The sequence below is a fragment of the Anser cygnoides genome, chromosome W (assembly GCF_040182565.1).
Source record: "Anser cygnoides isolate HZ-2024a breed goose chromosome W, Taihu_goose_T2T_genome, whole genome shotgun sequence".
NCBI classification, from domain to species: domain Eukaryota; kingdom Metazoa; phylum Chordata; class Aves; order Anseriformes; family Anatidae; genus Anser; species Anser cygnoides.
In genome coordinates, this window is record NC_089911.1 from 14,447,832 (window position 1) to 14,462,050 (window position 14,219).

The following is a 14,219-nucleotide window of genomic DNA, read 5'->3' on the forward strand; positions in this document are numbered from 1 at the left end:
TGAAGGACAGTTAGCAATTGTTTGCCGCTTGTGTGTTTTGCGTGTAGAAGGTAGAGAACTTTGCCTATTCAAAGATCGCTTAAGAAGAATCGCTGTTTTGTCGTGCGCGTTTGGGGTACCTGATAATCTGCTTCGGTAGGACGAGTTCGGTGGGGCATAGTGATTTGCTTAAGCTGTTGCCTTTCTCTGAAGCTGACTGCGTTGTAACTGTTTACTCTTCCTCCAGCGCCTTGCGTTCCGTGATAGTTCGCCTCAGGCTCCAGTGTTTTTTCCTAGTCCTTCCTGAGAAGGCAGTTGTCCGGTTATGTGAAGCAGAAGATTCTGGCGGACCCGTGAGTACTGTGGGAGCTTTCTTTTCGCTAGGCTGGCTGTACCTGTAACTAGTTTGTAACTTCCTAGACTCTTTCCCGTCCCCTCTTTTCCTCTGGATGTTGCGGAGGGGCGCACAGTAGGCTATTTTGGGTTTTCCGATGCTGTAGTCTTTTGCCTCTAGCTTGTAATGGAGTTGAGCTTTTTGACTAAGAGCGGCGATATAAAGCGATGCTGGTCTCCGGCTACGCGCTTGTAGTGCAAAAAGCAGTGTTGTTCCGAAGTACGGTCTGATGCCCGTTTTCACGGTTTCCAGACAGCGGCGGTGGTACTTTGACTATGCAGAAGAGGGCTTGGGGTTTGGGCAGGTCAGAGGCGAGGAAAGGGAAAGCTGGTTGAGCGGCGCTGGGTGTTTGTTTCGCTGTTAGCTATGCAAGTCAAGTTCCAAGGCTTTGTGAGGCCACGCAAAAGAAAAGGCACCGTGAAGCTTTTATTTTCCGCCAGAGCGGCTTACGTTGCCCGAAGCTATGACGGGGGCTTTAACCCCCGAGACAAATTTAGCTTCTGTGACTGTTTTGTAGTCTGTTCCTGTCTAGAGGGTAATTCAAAGAGCAGCGGTTGAATCGTGAAGGATTAGCTAACCGTGTTCTGTGGATGGTTCTCCGCTCGCGTTCGTTCTGTGCGTCGTGGCACGTTATGTTAGGTAACGTTATTTCCTTTTTCCAGCTTCTTGGGCGTGTAATGGTTGTTGGCAAGAAGTGTGCTGCTAACCTGGACCTGACCAATGGATTCCGGATGGCTGTGAATGCCCACCCTCGGGCCCTTCGGGCTGTCGTGTACATCTACGTATTCTGGGTGGCGGTCAGTTGGGCCGGCCTCCTGGCTAAGGTTTTTGCACCGCAGGCGTCACTGCACGCGTACGGGTCGCCGCCGAGTAGGTTTCATATGTTGCCCGTCAATCTAGCCCCTGTTGACGTATGATTTTTTTTTTTTTTTTTTTTCCTGGACGGCTGTCTATGGAGGGTAATAAAGAGCTTTGAGCAGCACTTGCACAATAAAGATGGAGCATGGGGATATGACCTCTGTCTTGTGTGTCTTGCCGATGGAAATAGTTCTGCAAGTTAAAAGAATGTTTCGGTCTGTTGACAGTGTCGTGTAGATGGTGGTTTGCCCAGTCATTTGAAACGCGAAGATAGAAGCGCTCGGCGGTCCTGTGGGTCTCCATCTCCCTAAGACGATCTAGGATGTGCTGTGTGTTTGAGGCCTTGCTATCTTCCCCCTGCTCCCAAATAAAAGGGCGTGCTTTTATTGCGAAACAGCCGCATCGAGGACTGGCAGATGTAGAACCAGAGAAGAATAAGGTTGGAAGAAAGCTTCCAGGCATCGTCTGTTGTCTGCCCCTGTCCCGAGGAGGCAGAATAAACTCTACCCGGTGTGATTTCTGACAGGTGCTTGTCAGCCTGTTCTTGACTACCGTAGGAGTTTTGCTACCGCTTTCTTTTCAGTCGTGGGTTTCGCAACTTCGAGAAGTAATTTCTCCCACAGACGCTTTTCAAAGCGTAGAAGGCTCTGGGATGCTTGAGTCGGCTTCTGAACGTTCAAGACTCGGCTGCCGTTCCCTTTATTTTTTTGTATGTATTTTTAGAGTCTTTTTTTTTCCTAAACGAAGTCCGTTGTTCAGGAACTAGAAGAAGGATTAGCTAAAGGCACCATAAGGCGTTTAAATGCGATCACCTCTCGTGCTTTGTTAGACCTCTGGCTTTGCTGTGCTCCTTGTTTAATTGCGGTTACGTTCAAGGCTTACTGGAGCGTGGGAGCGTTAAAATGCTATTAAATATTTTTAGTGTTTGAAACTTGCTAATGAAATGATTTTTGTGACTCCGTTCCTCACAAAGAAACTCGATTCCTTAGCAGGAGGAATGATCTTTGTTACTGGATCTGTTTGCGGGGTTAACGATTGCAGCTGTGAATGACTAAAGTCTTTTGAAGAAGCTGAATGATAAAAACCAAACCGAAACAAGAAACAGCCCTTGTTCTACTCGAAGTAATATAGAATTTGCCGTTTGCGGGGTCAGATGAAAATAGTTGTGGAAGTCAACTACTTGGGGGGGGGGGGGGGAGGGGAGGGGAGGGGGGGAGGGGAGGGGTGGGTGGAGGTGGAGATGCTGTTGCCCTTTCAGGGAAAGCTTCTTAAATTGGCACTTGATCAACTGTTCTGTTTCTGTATTTGTCCTTGGTCTCTTTCATTGGTCTGTTTTGTTGACGTAGAAGAGCCCATGGAACTGCTCAAAGAAACCTGTGCAAATGGACCTTGAGTAAGTATTTACGTGTTCAACTGTTCCCCAGTCGGTCTAGCTAATGCTATCAGCGCTTGTAGTCTTTCACAAAAGGTGTTTAATTCCTGAGAAAGTAGAGGAGGAAGACGATTGGTAATCTCTTTGCTTAATAGGCACTGTTAGACAACCGTAGAAGGCGAAGAAATTTGCCCCCGAGGCACCAATTTGACCCTTCCTTTAGCCTGTACGCTTTCAAAGAGCATATCATAGAACCATAGAATGGCCTGGGTTGAAAAGCACCTTAAAGATCATCTAGTTTCAACCCCCCTGCTCTGGGCAGCGTTGCCAACCACTAGAGCAGGCTGCCCAGAGCCGCGTCCAGCCTGGCCTTGAATGCCTCCAGGGATGGGGCATCCAGAACCTCTCTGGGCAACCCGTTCCAGTGCCTCACCACCCTCTGAGTGAAAAACTTTCTCCTAATATCTAAGCTAAATCTCCCCTGTCTTAGTTTAAAACCATTCCCCCTTGTCCTATCGCTATCAACACGTGTATTTTTACTCCTGTATATACAGATTCGTAGGGGTTGGAAGGGACCTCAAGAGATCGTCGGGTCCAACCCCCCTGCCAGAGCAGGTTCCCTAGAGCAGGCTGCCCAGGTAGGCGTCCAGACGGGCCTTGAATATCTCCGGAGAAGGAGACTCCACAACCTCCCCGGGCAGCCTGTTCCAGCGCTCCGTCACCCTCACCGTGAAGAAGTTCTTTCGCGTGTTGGTGCGGAACTTCCTGTGCTCCAGTTTTTGGCCGTTGCCCCTTGTCCTATCCCCACAAACCACTGAAAAGAGGGTGGCCAAGTCCCACTGTCTCCCACACTTAAGATATTTGTAATCATTGATAAGATCCCCTCTCAGTCTTCTCTTCTCAAGGCTGAACAGGCCCAGGTCTCTCAGTCTTTGCTCATAGGGGAGATGCTCCAGGCCCCGTATCATCTTTGTTGCCCTCCGCTGGACTCTTTCCAGGAGATCCCTGTCTCTCTTTTTGTACTGGGGAGCCCAGAACCGGACACGGTACTCCAGGCGAGGCCTGCCCAAGGCAGAGTAGAGGGGGAGGATCACCTCCCTTGACCTGCTGGCCACGCTCCTTTTAACGCACGCCAGGATCCCGTTGGCCTTCTTGGCCACCAGGGCACGCCGCTGGCTCATGGTCAACCTGTCGTCCACCAGGACCCCCGGGTCCTTCTCCGCAGCGCTCCTCTCCAGCAGGTCATCCCCCAGCCTGTACTGATACACGCGGTTGTTCCTTCCCAGGTGCAGGACTCTACGCTTGCTCTTGTTAAACTTCATTTGGCTTCTTCCTGCCCAGCTCTCCAGCCCGCCCAGGTCTCGCTGAATGGCAGCACAGCCTTCTGGCGTGTCGGCCACTCCTCCCAGCTTTGTATCATCGGCGTACTTGCTGAGGGTGGACACTATTCCCTCGTCAAGGTCGGCGATGAAGATGTTGAACAAGACCGGACCCAGCACCGACCCCTGGGGAACACCGCTAGTCACAGGGCTGCAGCCGGACTCTGCGCCGCCGATCACCACCCTCTGAGCTCGGCCGGTCAGCCAGGTCTCAACCCACCTTACCGTCCACTCGTCTATCCCACGCTTTCTCAGCTTTGCTAGCAGGACGTCGTGGGAGACAGTATCGGAAGCCTTGCTAAAGTCAAGGTAGATGACATCCACTGCTCTCCCTCCATCAACGCAGCTGGTGATGCCATCATAGAAGGCAACGAGGTCGGTCGAGCACGATTTCCCCTTGGTGAATCCATGCTGACTACTCCTCATAACCTCCTTCTCTTCCAATGGCTTGGAGATGGCATCCAGAACAAGCTGTTCCAACACCTTTCCAGCTGTTCCAACACCTTTCCAGGGACGGAGGTGAGACTGACCTTTCCAAGAGCTCCACATCCTTCTTGTGCTGGGGGCCCCAGGCCTGCACGCAGTATTCCAGGTGGGGTCTCCCAAGAGCAGGGTAGAGGGGGATAATCACCTCCCTCTCCCTGCTGGCCACCCCTTTGTTAATGCAGCCCAGGACACAGTTGGCCTTCCGGGCTGCAAGCGCGCGCTGCTGGCTCGTGTCCAGCTTCTCGTCCATCAGGACCCCCAAGTCCTTCTCCGCAGGGCTGCTCTCAAGTTCTTCTTCTCCCAGTCTATAGAAATACCTGGGATTGCCCCAGCCCAAGGTCAACGCCTTGCACTTGGCCTTGTTGAACCTCATTAGGTTCTCATGGGCCCACTTCTCCGGCCTGTCCAGGTCCCTCCGGACGGCATCCCTTCCCTCTGTTGTATCGACTGCACCGCTCAGCTTGGTGTCATCTGCAAACTTGCTCGATTCCGTCGTCTGTGTCATTGCTAAAGATGTTGAAGAGCACCGGTCCCGAGGCCGACCCCTGAGGGACACCGCTTGTGACCGGCCTCCACCCAGACATAGAGCCGTTGACCACAACCCTTTGGCTGCGACCAGCCAACCAATTCTTTATCCGCCCAGCAGTCCATCCTTCAAATCCATACCTCTCCAATTTAGAGAGAAGAATGTGGTGAGGGACCGTATCAAAGGCTTTGCTCAGTCCAGGTGGCATATCCTATCCCAGGAGTGGTTTCAGCCGTAAACAACAAACAGTTACGAGGAGAGGTGTAGCTCTGTAAATATTTTTGTTGCCTTGGGTGAATTGGTGTCTGGTCGCACTGAGTGGCCCGCGTGGTAGCTGGGAGATGGCCGACGGGGAGGACTGAGATGTTAAAGCTGCCTGTGGTTGCCTGCCCCCAGCCCCAGCCCCAGCCCCGTCCCCGTGTGCCATCCCGATGGCAGTAGCGGCTGGAACCTCAAACTAAAGCGAGCGTATTCTGATGTCGTTACCCTCCAAGCCTGTCAGAGAGGCAGAAGCGCTGTGGCCTACTCAGGCAGGAACCGCGCGTGTGGGGACGGCCACGTCCCTGCCGCCGTGTCGGGCCAGTTTGAGCTCCGCTCTCCCTGGGGCTGCTGCAGGGCACCGCGGACCACGCTTGGGCAGCCTTGGGGGGCACTGCCTATTTTTCCAGAAGCCTCCTCCCCAGCTGAGCACAAACCCAGTTGTGATGTGCCAGGGCTGAGCACAGGCTTTGTATTCCTCCCCGCCACCCCCTGCGCGGGAGGTGCAGCTTTCCCCCTTAGAAACACCAGCAGTTGAAGTGGGGCTCTCAGGGAAGGTTGTGGAGCAACTTCTGAAAAGGTAAGGCCTGCCCTGGCAAAAGCGGGGATCTGCCTGCGGGGAGCAGCGCCCAAAAGCCACCAGCGTGTTTGGGGTGGAGCTGATAGGGTCATAAATAATAGTTGGGGCTACGAGCGCGAGGTCCCGCATTTGGTCCGGGGCAATCCTAAGCACGAATCCAGGCTGGGCGGAGAATGGATGGAGAGCAGCTCTGAGGAGAAGGGCCTGGGGGCGTTGGTTGATGAGAAGCTCGTCAACCGGAGCCGGCAATGCAATGGACGCTTGCAGCCCGGAAAGCCACCCGTATCCTGGGCCGCATCAAAAGGAGGGCGGCCGGCAAGTCGAGGGAGGTGATTCTCCCTCTCTGCTGCTGTGCTCTTGTGAGGCCCCACCTAGAGTAAGTACTGTGTTCAGCTCTGGGGCCCCCAGCACAAGAAGGACGGGGACGTACTAGAACGCGTCCAGAGGAGGGCCACGAAGATGACCAGGGGGCTGGGGCACCTCTCCCAGGAAGGCAGGCTGAGGGAGTTGGGGTGGTTCAGCCTGGAGAGAGAAGAGAAGGCTCCGGGGAGACCTTGGAGGGGCCTTCCAGTACCCAAAGGGGGGGCCCTACAGGAAAGCTGGGGAGGGACTCTTTGTCAGGGAGAGGAGCGATAGGGCAAGGAGTAATGGTTTTAAACTCAAAGAGGGTAGACTTAGACTGGATAGTTGGAAGAGATTCTTTCCTGAGAGGGGGGTGAGGCACTGGAACGGGTTGCCAGGAGAAGTGGCGGATGCCCCGTCCCTGGAAGTGTTTAAGGCCAGGTTGGATGGGGCTTTGAGCAACGTGGTCTAGTGGAAGGTGTCCCTGCCCAGGGCGGGGGGGTTGGAATTAGGTGATCTTTAAGTAAGGTCCCTGCCAAGCCAAGCCATGCTATGATTCTATGATCGGAGCAACCGTTCTGTGGAGCTCGTTTCCCAGCCGTGCAGGGCCCGGCTTCCCTCCGCGGAGCCGCCCAGCCCGTTTTCGGGCGCCCACTTCCTCCCTCCCGGTCGGATCCCTCCGCGCCCCGAGGGCACGCGACCTCCCTGAGCGCCGATAAGCACCGGGTCGACGGGAGCGGAGCCGCCGAGAGGGCGGGGACAAGGGAAGAGGGCAGGCGAGGCAGCCAATCGAGGCGCGGGAGCGGTCGGCGGCGATCTGTCGGCCCAATGAGCGCCGCGGAGGGCCGGGCCGAGTGCGGGAAGGGAGGGGGCGTTGTACCGAGCGGGCGCCGTCATGGCCGACGGGATCGTTAGGGCGCAGGCCGCCTGGCCCGGCGGCGGCGCTGCCGCTGCAGCCGCTTTCGGAGAGGTCGCCTGCAAGGGCAAGGAGGTCCCCGCCAACGTTCTCCGTGAGGATGAGCGGTCGTGGGCGAGGAGGTAGCCGCGGCGTCGTCGTGCGAGTCTTCTCTTTCCTTCCTTCCCTCGGCCGCTCGCAGGCCCTCTGAAACGAGGGCCCGTCGCGGGTCCCGGGAGTGCGGCAGGGCGGGTGGTGGCCTTGCTGCGGGAGGGAGGGAGGGAGGCAGGGAGGGACGGACGGACGGACGGACGGTCGGTCGGTCGGTCGGTCTCTCCGGCTCGTGGCGCTCTCTACTGCAGCGCCTCTAAAACCCCGCGCTTCTTCGGTGCGCGTCCCGCCTGCCCCCGGGGTGCCACGGCGCGTACTGGGTCGCCGGCGCAGTCGGTCTCCTTGGGGGTTCGGACTGCCTGCGTATAGGCAGCGAGCATCGCAGTAGTGACCGTAATCAGTCATTTCTGCGTAGCAGAAACGCAGGTCTTGATGCGCCTCGTGACAGCGTTCTAGAGACGCCCCGGCTCGGCCGTGCTAGGCTTTGGTTATGGCACCACCCCCACCGCGCACGCGAGCGCACGCTCTCTCCAAAGTGGCTTGTGAAAGGGAAGAATTGCAGCTTTTCCTAGCTTTCTTAAACATCTAGAAGCCAGTCAATCCCGCAGGCTGCTGGTCCTCACTTGAGGCGGGGGGGGAACTTAGAACTGCTTTTGGAGTGTAGTTGGCTATAGCGAATGGTCTTGAATTTGCTTAGCTCGCTGTACCGAAGGCCTGTTTCACAGTTGAGCGATGTTATAGGGGGGAGAAGTGTGAGGAAGGCTCGTAATTCTCGATTGTCGCGCAGTGAAAGGCGATGGTGAGTAAGAAGTGCAAAGCATCTGTGGAATCGAGTCTTATCGGCGCTGTTTCAGTCGCATCTAAAATAAATAAAACTGCCGGAAGTCGCTAATCTGAAGTACTCGGCTGTCTCGTTGCCCCCGTCACCTTGCGTGCTGGATCCTGCTTCTGGTGCCGTATGCAGTTTCGGTCTGCTGGTGATTTGGGGAGTTCCCTCGCAATTAGTTGCGAGTCGATGGTTTCCTACAGATCGGTGGTATTCGTGTTTCGCAGGTGATACCTTGGCCTCGGTCTGGAGGTGTCTGACGTAGAGCCGGCCGTAACGGGCTAACTTGGAATGTTCTTTCCCCTGAGTACGTGGCGTTATCGAGGACGGAGAGTTTATACAGCCTCAGCCGGATTACTCCGGGTTCTTTGAAGATGCCTTCCTACCTCTGGCCGAGGCAATATTTGGACATAACTGAAGGACAGTTAGCAATTGTTTGCCGCTTGTGTGTTTTGCGTGTAGAAGGTAGAGAACTTTGCCTATTCAAAGATCGCTTAAGAAGAATCGCTGTTTTGTCGTGCGCGTTTGGGGTACCTGATAATCTGCTTCGGTAGGACGAGTTCGGTGGGGCATAGTGATTTGCTTAAGCTGTTGCCTTTCTCTGAAGCTGACTGCGTTGTAACTGTTTACTCTTCCTCCAGCGCCTTGCGTTCCGTGATAGTTCGCCTCAGGCTCCAGTGTTTTTTCCTAGTCCTTCCTGAGAAGGCAGTTGTCCGGTTATGTGAAGCAGAAGATTCTGGCGGACCCGTGAGTACTGTGGGAGCTTTCTTTTCGCTAGGCTGGCTGTACCTGTAACTAGTTTGTAACTTCCTAGACTCTTTCCCGTCCCCTCTTTTCCTCTGGATGTTGCGGAGGGGCGCACAGTAGGCTATTTTGGGTTTTCCGATGCTGTAGTCTTTTGCCTCTAGCTTGTAATGGAGTTGAGCTTTTTGACTAAGAGCGGCGATATAAAGCGATGCTGGTCTCCGGCTACGCGCTTGTAGTGCAAAAAGCAGTGTTGTTCCGAAGTACGGTCTGATGCCCGTTTTCACGGTTTCCAGACAGCGGCGGTGGTACTTTGACTATGCAGAAGAGGGCTTGGGGTTTGGGCAGGTCAGAGGCGAGGAAAGGGAAAGCTGGTTGAGCGGCGCTGGGTGTTTGTTTCGCTGTTAGCTATGCAAGTCAAGTTCCAAGGCTTTGTGAGGCCACGCAAAAGAAAAGGCACCGTGAAGCTTTTATTTTCCGCCAGAGCGGCTTACGTTGCCCGAAGCTATGACGGGGGCTTTAACCCCCGAGACAAATTTAGCTTCTGTGACTGTTTTGTAGTCTGTTCCTGTCTAGAGGGTAATTCAAAGAGCAGCGGTTGAATCGTGAAGGATTAGCTAACCGTGTTCTGTGGATGGTTCTCCGCTCGCGTTCGTTCTGTGCGTCGTGGCACGTTATGTTAGGTAACGTTATTTCCTTTTTCCAGCTTCTTGGGCGTGTAATGGTTGTTGGCAAGAAGTGTGCTGCTAACCTGGACCTGACCAATGGATTCCGGATGGCTGTGAATGCCCACCCTCGGGCCCTTCGGGCTGTCGTGTACATCTACGTATTCTGGGTGGCGGTCAGTTGGGCCGGCCTCCTGGCTAAGGTTTTTGCACCGCAGGCGTCACTGCACGCGTACGGGTCGCCGCCGAGTAGGTTTCATATGTTGCCCGTCAATCTAGCCCCTGTTGACGTATGATTTTTTTTTTTTTTTTTTTTTCCTGGACGGCTGTCTATGGAGGGTAATAAAGAGCTTTGAGCAGCACTTGCACAATAAAGATGGAGCATGGGGATATGACCTCTGTCTTGTGTGTCTTGCCGATGGAAATAGTTCTGCAAGTTAAAAGAATGTTTCGGTCTGTTGACAGTGTCGTGTAGATGGTGGTTTGCCCAGTCATTTGAAACGCGAAGATAGAAGCGCTCGGCGGTCCTGTGGGTCTCCATCTCCCTAAGACGATCTAGGATGTGCTGTGTGTTTGAGGCCTTGCTATCTTCCCCCTGCTCCCAAATAAAAGGGCGTGCTTTTATTGCGAAACAGCCGCATCGAGGACTGGCAGATGTAGAACCAGAGAAGAATAAGGTTGGAAGAAAGCTTCCAGGCATCGTCTGTTGTCTGCCCCTGTCCCGAGGAGGCAGAATAAACTCTACCCGGTGTGATTTCTGACAGGTGCTTGTCAGCCTGTTCTTGACTACCGTAGGAGTTTTGCTACCGCTTTCTTTTCAGTCGTGGGTTTCGCAACTTCGAGAAGTAATTTCTCCCACAGACGCTTTTCAAAGCGTAGAAGGCTCTGGGATGCTTGAGTCGGCTTCTGAACGTTCAAGACTCGGCTGCCGTTCCCTTTATTTTTTTGTATGTATTTTTAGAGTCTTTTTTTTTCCTAAACGAAGTCCGTTGTTCAGGAACTAGAAGAAGGATTAGCTAAAGGCACCATAAGGCGTTTAAATGCGATCACCTCTCGTGCTTTGTTAGACCTCTGGCTTTGCTGTGCTCCTTGTTTAATTGCGGTTACGTTCAAGGCTTACTGGAGCGTGGGAGCGTTAAAATGCTATTAAATATTTTTAGTGTTTGAAACTTGCTAATGAAATGATTTTTGTGACTCCGTTCCTCACAAAGAAACTCGATTCCTTAGCAGGAGGAATGATCTTTGTTACTGGATCTGTTTGCGGGGTTAACGATTGCAGCTGTGAATGACTAAAGTCTTTTGAAGAAGCTGAATGATAAAAACCAAACCGAAACAAGAAACAGCCCTTGTTCTACTCGAAGTAATATAGAATTTGCCGTTTGCGGGGTCAGATGAAAATAGTTGTGGAAGTCAACTACTTGGGGGGGGGGGGGGAGGGGAGGGGAGGGGAGGGGAGGGGAGGGGTGGGTGGAGGTGGAGATGCTGTTGCCCTTTCAGGGAAAGCTTCTTAAATTGGCACTTGATCAACTGTTCTGTTTCTGTATTTGTCCTTGGTCTCTTTCATTGGTCTGTTTTGTTGACGTAGAAGAGCCCATGGAACTGCTCAAAGAAACCTGTGCAAATGGACCTTGAGTAAGTATTTACGTGTTCAACTGTTCCCCAGTCGGTCTAGCTAATGCTATCAGCGCTTGTAGTCTTTCACAAAAGGTGTTTAATTCCTGAGAAAGTAGAGGAGGAAGACGATTGGTAATCTCTTTGCTTAATAGGCACTGTTAGACAACCGTAGAAGGCGAAGAAATTTGCCCCCGAGGCACCAATTTGACCCTTCCTTTAGCCTGTACGCTTTCAAAGAGCATATCATAGAACCATAGAATGGCCTGGGTTGAAAAGCACCTTAAAGATCATCTAGTTTCAACCCCCCTGCTCTGGGCAGCGTTGCCAACCACTAGAGCAGGCTGCCCAGAGCCGCGTCCAGCCTGGCCTTGAATGCCTCCAGGGATGGGGCATCCAGAACCTCTCTGGGCAACCCGTTCCAGTGCCTCACCACCCTCTGAGTGAAAAACTTTCTCCTAATATCTAAGCTAAATCTCCCCTGTCTTAGTTTAAAACCATTCCCCCTTGTCCTATCGCTATCAACACGTGTATTTTTACTCCTGTATATACAGATTCGTAGGGGTTGGAAGGGACCTCAAGAGATCGTCGGGTCCAACCCCCCTGCCAGAGCAGGTTCCCTAGAGCAGGCTGCCCAGGTAGGCGTCCAGACGGGCCTTGAATATCTCCGGAGAAGGAGACTCCACAACCTCCCCGGGCAGCCTGTTCCAGCGCTCCGTCACCCTCACCGTGAAGAAGTTCTTTCGCATGTTGGTGCGGAACTTCCTGTGCTCCAGTTTTTGGCCGTTGCCCCTTGTCCTATCCCCACAAACCACTGAAAAGAGGGTGGCCAAGTCCCACTGTCTCCCACACTTAAGATATTTGTAATCATTGATAAGATCCCCTCTCAGTCTTCTCTTCTCAAGGCTGAACAGGCCCAGGTCTCTCAGTCTTTGCTCATAGGGGAGATGCTCCAGGCCCCGTATCATCTTTGTTGCCCTCCGCTGGACTCTTTCCAGGAGATCCCTGTCTCTCTTTTTGTACTGGGGAGCCCAGAACCGGACACGGTACTCCAGGCGAGGCCTGCCCAGGGCAGAGTAGAGGGGGAGGATCACCTCCCTTGACCTGCTGGCCACGCTCCTTTTAACGCACGCCAGGATCCCATTGGCCTTCTTGGCCACCAGGGCACGCCGCTGGCTCATGGTCAACCTGTCGTCCACCAGGACCCCCGGGTCCTTCTCCGCAGCGCTCCTCTCCAGCAGGTCATCCCCCAGCCTGTACTGATACACGCGGTTGTTCCTTCCCAGGTGCAGGACTCTACGCTTGCTCTTGTTAAACTTCATTTGGCTTCTTCCTGCCCAGCTCTCCAGCCCGCCCAGGTCTCGCTGAATGGCAGCACAGCCTTCTGGCGTGTCGGCCACTCCTCCCAGCTTTGTATCATCGGCGTACTTGCTGAGGGTGGACACTATTCCCTCGTCAAGGTCGGCGATGAAGATGTTGAACAAGACCGGACCCAGCACCGACCCCTGGGGAACACCGCTAGTCACAGGGCTGCAGCCGGACTCTGCGCCGCCGATCACCACCCTCTGAGCTCGGCCGGTCAGCCAGGTCTCAACCCACCTTACCGTCCACTCGTCTATCCCACGCTTTCTCAGCTTTGCTAGCAGGACGTCGTGGGAGACAGTATCGGAAGCCTTGCTAAAGTCAAGGTAGATGACATCCACTGCTCTCCCTCCATCAACGCAGCTGGTGATGCCATCATAGAAGGCAACGAGGTCGGTCGAGCACGATTTCCCCTTGGTGAATCCATGCTGACTACTCCTCATAACCTCCTTCTCTTCCAATGGCTTGGAGATGGCATCCAGAACAAGCTGTTCCAACACCTTTCCAGCTGTTCCAACACCTTTCCAGGGACGGAGGTGAGACTGACCTTTCCAAGAGCTCCACATCCTTCTTGTGCTGGGGGCCCCAGGCCTGCACGCAGTATTCCAGGTGGGGTCTCCCAAGAGCAGGGTAGAGGGGGATAATCACCTCCCTCTCCCTGCTGGCCACCCCTTTGTTAATGCAGCCCAGGACACAGTTGGCCTTCCGGGCTGCAAGCGCGCGCTGCTGGCTCGTGTCCAGCTTCTCGTCCATCAGGACCCCCAAGTCCTTCTCCGCAGGGCTGCTCTCAAGTTCTTCTTCTCCCAGTCTATAGAAATACCTGGGATTGCCCCAGCCCAAGGTCAACGCCTTGCACTTGGCCTTGTTGAACCTCATTAGGTTCTCATGGGCCCACTTCTCCGGCCTGTCCAGGTCCCTCCGGACGGCATCCCTTCCCTCTGTTGTATCGACTGCACCGCTCAGCTTGGTGTCATCTGCAAACTTGCTCGATTCCGTCGTCTGTGTCATTGCTAAAGATGTTGAAGAGCACCGGTCCCGAGGCCGACCCCTGAGGGACACCGCTTGTGACCGGCCTCCACCCAGACATAGAGCCGTTGACCACAACCCTTTGGCTGCGACCAGCCAACCAATTCTTTATCCGCCCAGCAGTCCATCCTTCAAATCCATACCTCTCCAATTTAGAGAGAAGAATGTGGTGAGGGACCGTATCAAAGGCTTTGCTCAGTCCAGGTGGCATATCCTATCCCAGGAGTGGTTTCAGCCGTAAACAACAAACAGTTACGAGGAGAGGTGTAGCTCTGTAAATATTTTTGTTGCCTTGGGTGAATTGGTGTCTGGTCGCACTGAGTGGCCCGCGTGGTAGCTGGGAGATGGCCGACGGGGAGGACTGAGATGTTAAAGCTGCCTGTGGTTGCCTGCCCCCAGCCCCAGCCCCGTCCCCGTGTGCCATCCCGATGGCAGTAGCGGCTGGAACCTCAAACTAAAGCGAGCGTATTCTGATGTCGTTACCCTCCAAGCCTGTCAGAGAGGCAGAAGCGCTGTGGCCTACTCAGGCAGGAACCGCGCGTGTGGGGACGGCCACGTCCCTGCCGCCGTGTCGGGCCAGTTTGAGCTCCGCTCTCCCTGGGGCTGCTGCAGGGCACCGCGGACCACGCTTGGGCAGCCTTGGGGGGCACTGCCTATTTTTCCAGAAGCCTCCTCCCCAGCTGAGCACAAACCCAGTTGTGATGTGCCAGGGCTGAGCACAGGCTTTGTATTCCTCCCCGCCACCCCGTGCGCGGGAGGTGCAGCTTTCCCCCTTAGAAACACCAGCAGTTGAAGTGGGGCTCTC

The 14,219-nt window shown here is 54.3% G+C and overlaps 1 protein-coding gene across 37 annotated transcripts in view; it reads left to right on the forward strand.

Moving 5' to 3' along the window:
- LOC125181537 (uncharacterized) overlaps positions 1-14,219 on the forward strand; it is a 266,555-nt gene that overhangs the window by 33,915 nt on the left and 218,421 nt on the right. For 36 of the 37 annotated variants that reach the window (XR_010827277.1, XR_010827274.1, XR_010827275.1 and 33 more), the window contains 4 exons: positions 227-332; positions 2,578-2,624; positions 8,648-8,753; positions 11,001-11,047. Coding sequence is in view for 23 of the 37 variants with exons in the window: in XM_066987197.1 (XP_066843298.1) it covers positions 227-332; positions 2,578-2,624; positions 8,648-8,753; positions 11,001-11,047 (306 nt within the window). In the remaining 14 variants the exon portion in view is untranslated. Of the gene's footprint in view, positions 1-226; positions 333-2,577; positions 2,625-8,647; positions 8,754-9,456; positions 10,589-11,000; positions 11,048-14,219 lie in introns of those variants that run through there. The other variant, XM_066987210.1, reaches the window with a different exon arrangement.